The following is a 6,900-nucleotide window of genomic DNA, read 5'->3' as shown; positions in this document are numbered from 1 at the left end:
GCGAGCCCTTGGTTGTGTAGGCGTTGCTGAGTAATTGCTCACAGATTTCCTCGTCCCTATTGGTTACCAATAACGGGATCCGTGTGAACTGGGAAGAGGAGGGGAGGGGGGGCTGCTGTGGTCAAACCCACCAGGACCTAAACAGCACCAGGAGGGAGAGGAGGGAGGAGAGCCGCAGCAGAGGCAGTAGTGTTGTACCCCCGCTTTCAGCCTGCATGGGCTAGTCCGTTAGCTAGCTTAGCATCTTCCGACTGCGCCGAACCGCCTCTAGTCCCGCCGAGAAGCTCGGGTTGATACCTCCGTGTTACCCTCTCTGTCCCCTCGGTCCTGCCTTCCCCGTGACCGGCTTGAGGATGATGAAGTTTAGGTTTCGTCGGCAGGGCACCGACCCGCAGAGAGAGAAGATAAAACAGGAGCTTTTCGCCTTCAACAAGGTAAAGTAACGGGACAAGAGGAAAGAGAGGGAGATGGTATTCCTCCTCTCGCCTGGTTCCCCTAAACTAAAAGACTTATTTTTTAAGTATGGATATATAAAAAAGCCAGTACTTTGCAGCTGAAGTCCGGCCACTCCTCTTGCGCTTGCTGTTTTCTGTCCTACTTCGCGGACAGAAAAACAGATTAGCTGTGAAGTGCGGGTGGTGTATTTGCAGGGCGCTTTGTTGATGTGTGTTTAGTGGCTGTTGAGTTGTTTTCACGGCGTGTTAATTACCCCTCACCCAAACCAGGACCTCGCTCAAAGTGAGCACCGAGCAGCAATCAAGGAAAACTGTAGCGCTAATATTGCTGTAATTAACCAGCAACAGAGGATTGTGTGGGTGTTGGGGATTATCAGCATGCAGATTAACGGGATTAAATTACAATACATGCTTTTCCAGCAGTTTGATGCTTCGTGTGGTGTGACCCATCTGTCATGCAATGAGCAGGGATGTCTCTCAGCGTGATGGCACTTTTTACTCCTCTCGTCTGGTTTTAGTAGAAGCTGCCAGGTGTTTTTTTTTTTTTTTTTTTTTTTTTTTAAATCTCTGCTGCTTTTTGTTATGCAGAGTCCTCATACCCCTTGTTCCAGTTCTTGGGGGTCTTTGGGTGCAGCCACGAGTGTCAGGTTTCATGCTGGCATCACATCCACATGGATATGAACCAGTTCATGTACAGTAAATCTGAGCGTCCTGTGGTAACATTCAGTGGTGGTGATGGTGGGTTTCCCCTCTGGACAGTCAATGTAAGAGCTCATTTCAGTTCCACTTTCAGTATAAGATGAATCTTGTCACCCAGATCACTGTTGCTACGCTGGTGGGAACATAAAAGCAGCTTGCACCACCCAGATTTGTGGAATGTACTGATAATTCTGCATATCCAGTGTCAGCTGTAGTAACTTACCTAACAGGGTGTTTCTAAGCTCATACTGCACACACTGCAGTGGCCTTGAACTCAGGTTAGATGAAGGCAGGGTCTGCATGCTGTGTCTAAGAAAGTGTCCCAGAGAGCCGGGCTGTCTGAACCTTTTAAATGTTAAAAGAATCAAGTTCGTCCTGCACACTGGATGTGATAATGACATTAACCCTTCTCAGCAGGATTGTTTAGGACTGCGGTGCAAACAACACGATGATGACTGATGATGGTTAAGAATCAGCACTACACTAGATTTATTTCTCCAGAATTAAGTACTTTAAGTTAACTTGCACTCTGAAGTAAAAAGAGTCCTCTTTTAAGCCATTTTAGCAAATGAAAGAATAAGTAATATAAAAAAACATGAACCAGCGCATGTCCTGGAAAATATTAATCAGCCTTTCGTGGCTCCTAGAGTCGTACTTGCATGACCTTGTCCTTGGGTAACCTAAGTTGTCTGAGTAACATGAATGAGATGGCTCACTGTGGCCAGCACAGTGACATGAGAGCTTTGACAAACTGTCCTTACACCATCCCGCTTCAGTATCTGCACTCCAGTTGAGGCCCTCATTGAGTTTGCCATTGAATGGTTTTAGATTGTGGCTTTCCTTAGAGCCACAGCAAATAGTCGATTGGTCAGCTGGTGGATCTGACTGAAAATTAATCAGCATCTCTTTTGGTAATAGAATGATCAGGTGTTTGTTTTGTTCATTTAATTTAGTTATGGGATAAAACAACTCTCACAAATTTGAAAGTAATTGCTCTTGTTAACTTCTCAAAAATGAGGTGTGATCAGTTATTGTTTTTTTTTTTCTTTGTTTTTCTGTTACTTATTCCTGATGATATCCTATGTGGAAGTAAGCTTTTGTGTGAATGTGACTCAGGTGGGCAAAAACTCCAGAGCAATCAGTTTGACATCATTGTTGCCGTTACAAAGCTATCAGAAATGTGTTGACGGGAGTGATTTAACGAGAGTTGGTGTAGTGCTGAGTCATATCTGATAAATATATTTTGTATTATGTTTAACCAAACAAGACATCTGAGAGAATCGCCCACTAGATAAATGCCTTTGTGGTAGGAGAGTACAGTTAGGGCCATTATTTGTTGGACAAAGACATCGTTTTCTGTTGTCGTTTTGCTTCCATACACCATCACAGAGAATTTAAAATCAAACAACCGGGATGTGATTGAAGTGCAGACTTTCAGGGTCATTTTAATAGGTTCAACAAAAGTGCTGCGTTAACTATTTAGAATTCACAGCCATATTTATTCACAGTCATCCATTTTTAGAGACTGGAAATAAATTGGAAAAAAAGAGAAGGATTTAAGGAATCCATGGAGATCATGAAATGCTACGTTTCCCACCATGAGATGCTCTCCTCAGCCTCTGCTGCAGCCAGCTTCAGTTCCTGCTTGTTCGAGGGACTCTCTTCCTTCAGTAACTAAAATGCTCTTTTGGAAAGAGATCAGTTGATATTTATTTTCCTTGACAAACTCTTGGGATGCTTTTGCAGTCTGCTTTGAGTCATTAACTGTCTTCACTGTGAAGTACCATCTGGTCAGTTTTCAGCTAGATCTGAGCAGAGGCTCTGGTCCTGTACATGTCACAGTTCATCCTGCTGTTTCTGTCAGACTAGACTGTGGCGATGATGCACCTCCCTTCCAAAGGAGTGTTCTTGTTGCTCGGTTAGATGTTGAAAGTAGTTCTGTCATGAAACATTTTAGTTGTCTTCTGTGGTCTTTGAGGCATTTTGGCTTTTCTAAGTATGTGTCAGATTGTTTGGTCACTTCTAAAGTTTTTGCTGTTTCTCTAATTGGTTTATTTTACTTTTTCAGCTTTCTCCTTCACTTGCACTGACATCTCTATTTATCTCTTACCCATAATTCCAATATACAGATACCAAATGGGACATCAACTACTGATCTTTTATCTGCTATTTTGTTATGGAATAACGAGGGAACAGGCTTCACCTGGCCATCCAATTAATTTGGACTCTGACTGACTGTAATCCATAAACAGTTAATGCAAAACTTTTGTTAAACGCCTTGAAAATAAAACTGAAAGTCTACACTTGAATCATATCTTCTTTGAGTTGTAAAGAGGCCAAAGCTGCAAAAATTTTGTCTTTGTTCAAATACTTACAGACCTCACAGTTTTTAGGTGGGGAGACACTTAAACAGCTTATGTTCATGTTAGCCGAATGATGATTCTTTGTCTGAATCTCTGATGAAAGTCCATGGACTGTTTGTTTTGCTGTAACACACACACACACACACACACACACACACACTTACTTTTGTAATGTTTGGCAGCAGCTGCCAGACTGTCACAGACGTTGTCTCTCTTCAGGAGGGTTGCTTTGATGTGACTGTGTTTGTGTGATAGAGACAGATCGCACTGCACCGGCACTTTAAAGACAGGAGGAGTTAATGTTTTACGTTATGTCTGAGTTCAAGCAAACAGCCAGGCTCAGTTTTTTCAGTTAGCCATGCCGAAACCTCGAAGACCTCCACAACCTGTTTTAAAACCAGTTTTAAGTGTCTCTCTACTGGTTTCTGGTCCCGTTTTCTTTGTTGACATAAACACTTCTCCAGCTGTCTCGCCATCTCCTGACATGGGCTGGGAGAGAAAAAAGCTGAGATTTTATTTCAACCCAATTTAACAAGGTCTACAGCGCATTACAATAAAGCAATGCTGCTGCCATCAGTACTTTTTAAACTACTTTCCTGTAACTTTATTAAGGGAGTCCTCCCTTTTAGACGCCTCGCTGACTATATTCAGCGAGTCTGACGAGCAGAAAACGACACGCAAACTCTCAGACAGAACTGGGTGCATTTATGGAGGAAAGTCTGGAAAAATAAATGCAAGTGTACTTGTTGTTGTATTTCTTGTGGCATTTGATAAATCTGTCTCATCAGTTTGTCTTCTCTACCCTTTCTCTGCCTGGCTTTCTCTCACAGACTGTGGAGCATGGGTTCCCCCATCAGCCCAGTGCTTTGGCCTTTGACCCCAAGTTGCAGCTCATGGCCATCGGGACAAAGTCAGGAGCCATCAAAATGTATCCTTCTGTCAGTGAGCTCATGCATCTGCAGAAGTTGCTTTGGGGGCTTGGTAAGGGTTGACATTTTCAAATAAGAAACCTCAGAAGGGCAAGAAATGAAGAAATCTCACAACAGCATCACACTTTTTAAATGAATACATCGCATTAGACTAGATTAACAGATCATATTGCACTCCAAGTCTCAAAGTGGTCATGCTGTATTAGTCAAGGCATGCATACTACAAGTGAGCTAACACAAAGCTGAAGTGACTGACTTGTGTTTGTGTCAAACAAATTATAATTTATCATATTTTAGGTTTTGTCATGAAGCTGATAAAGATTTTGGGGACAGGAAAAGATCTAGGAGTACCTCGGATAAGATTACAGAGACTGTTTCTCTTTCACTGCTGTCAGTTTACATCTTTTGAAGTGCTGCTCTGCTTATCTCGCTGCAGTGCAGATACCGTTTTGCTTTAGCTGTGGGTTTGTGGCAGAAGTGTTTCATGGATGTGTCTTTTTTTTTTCATGCTCTTTAGTGAAAATGCACATGTTGTAGGATGACAGCTAGTCATTCCTTCAGCTGCTGTTATTACACCAGGTCTACAGTGATCATACTCATCATTGCTTTTCAATAGAACTATATGTTATGGTCTGTCTTTCTCAAGCTCCACTTTTTGGCTTTTTTTTTTTAATGTTGAGGAATGTCTGATCAGTCAGGATTTGCAGAAGAGCTGTTTATATAACATCAGTTTGGTAGAAGTGTGTGTGGGTGGGTGGGTGGACCAGTGTGTCTCTAGATTTTCATGTTCCATGTTTTTGTTTTTGTTTTTTTTTGAAAGTTGTGACATTAGTCACATATTTTTACCACGCCAACTGTGTTTCTAGAAAGAAGCCTACCATGTGACGCAGTCTGTGACCAGAGAGGTTGTGAAGAAACCCTCAATTTGACTATAATTATTTCTCTAAATAACTGACATTTTACTTGCACTCACATTCTGACAAGTGGGTTAGAAGATATGATTGAAATGGGGGGGTTTATTTACCATCAGTAGCATCATCTGGTCACGTGTACTTGCATCCCCAAGTAAATTTCTGGCGAAAAATGTCATCACAGCCAAAAGGATGGTCAACCAGAAGTATGAGAATGATGCCAAGCCTGGAAAAGAAAAACTGATAAACAACATCATCTTTGTTGCAACAGAATTTAGATGCTGGCGTTGAAGAGGATTTCATCCTCAGAGGCTTAGAATACCTTAAATGCATTTCTTGGTGTGCGGTCAGTGGGGGAATCTTAACCCCCCGACCCAGGGAGTGGCAGTGCGACGTTCACTCTGTTTGAGTAATGCCGGATGAGCCGAGTGAAGCTGTGCTGGGAATCTGTATCGGGTTTGGCTCATGATATGCATTATGACAAAGCCATAATCTGGCTCAGTGTGTCGGTTGTGTCAGAAATTCCAGCAGCTCTGAGGCTAGTGCTTCATCCACACCAGCAGCTCCGTGACGTGTTGTTGATGTCTGTTATCTCTGTGGCATTCAACTCTGCCGTATTTACGCCGCAGCTTCTAGAGTGAGTAGCAGTCTGCTGCTGTGGTGTTGTATTCAGGATTGCCCAGAGTTGGGCTTTCCTCCCTTTCATCGATCAGACAGGTGAACTTCACCAGAGTAAGACCTTAGGTTGAAAACAAAACGCTGGGATATGTTAAAACTTGCATTAAAGGTGTTTCTGCACAGATTATAGTAACTGCATGGATGTGTGTGTGTGTGTGTGAAGCGAGGCTGCTGGCTGTGTGTGCATTATGCTGGAGAATCGACTCTTTCACATTCAGATGGGAGGAGAGGGAGAGAGACTGGTGGTACCAGGCACTTGCACTGCAGAGAGGGATGGATCGAGGGGGGAATGGTGAGATGGAGATAAACGGCAGCAGTGAAGACAAGGGAGTGTGAAACAGACAGTGGGGGGAGGCAAAAATAACTCCACTCCACGGCTAAATGTCTGTATCTAGCAAAACTAACCCGCCATCACCCTGCCTTTTAACAAGATTCCAGCTGCTGGAGAACATTTTCCTACATTGCATTAGAACTTGAGCCTGTGGCTCAGGACCACCTAAAGCTGGTTAACTTTCCCAGGTAGTTACACGAGACACTGTTTTAGAGGGCTGGACCAATAAACTAATAAGGAGATAAAATTAATATTGAGGTCAGCTTTTTGGTGCAGTCCTCTACAACATCCCAGTTTCTCGTGTGGCCCCTTGAGCGAATTAATTGCAGACCCCTGAGCTAAAGTTGTAAGTTGTTTAAAAAAAGTTTTATGGTGCCCAAATCTAAGAGTTCTCCTAAATGTAATAAAACTAAACTCTTGATAGCAGTGAGATGGTTTTTTTTTTTTTCCTTGGAAGAATGTCTGTCACAAAGAGCTGCAGCTAATGATTTTCACTGATTAAGGGTTGTTATATTAACCTGATGGAGTTACAGT

General features: G+C 42.7%; 1 protein-coding gene across 2 annotated transcripts in view; it reads left to right on the top strand.

The window, feature by feature from the left end:
• The first annotated feature begins 35 nt into the window (after positions 1–35).
• The window catches only part of llgl1 (LLGL scribble cell polarity complex component 1), a 34,078-nt gene continuing 27,213 nt past the window's right edge, over positions 36–6,900 (top strand). The window contains exons 1-2 of one of the 2 annotated variants that reach the window (XM_006798020.3): positions 36–434; positions 4,348–4,445. In XM_006798020.3, the coding sequence (XP_006798083.1) occupies positions 354–434; positions 4,348–4,445 (179 nt within the window). In that variant the 5' untranslated portion in view covers positions 36–353. The remainder of the gene's footprint in view (positions 435–4,347; positions 4,446–6,900) is intronic. The other variant, XM_006798019.3, reaches the window with a different exon arrangement.

This window comes from Neolamprologus brichardi, chromosome 4 (assembly GCF_056152115.1).
Source record: "Neolamprologus brichardi isolate AB-2024 chromosome 4, ASM5615211v1, whole genome shotgun sequence".
In the NCBI taxonomy this organism is placed as follows: Eukaryota; Metazoa; Chordata; class Actinopteri; order Cichliformes; family Cichlidae; genus Neolamprologus; species Neolamprologus brichardi.
Note: the sequence above shows the minus strand (reverse complement) of the source record. Positions and strands in the feature narration are given on the sequence as shown.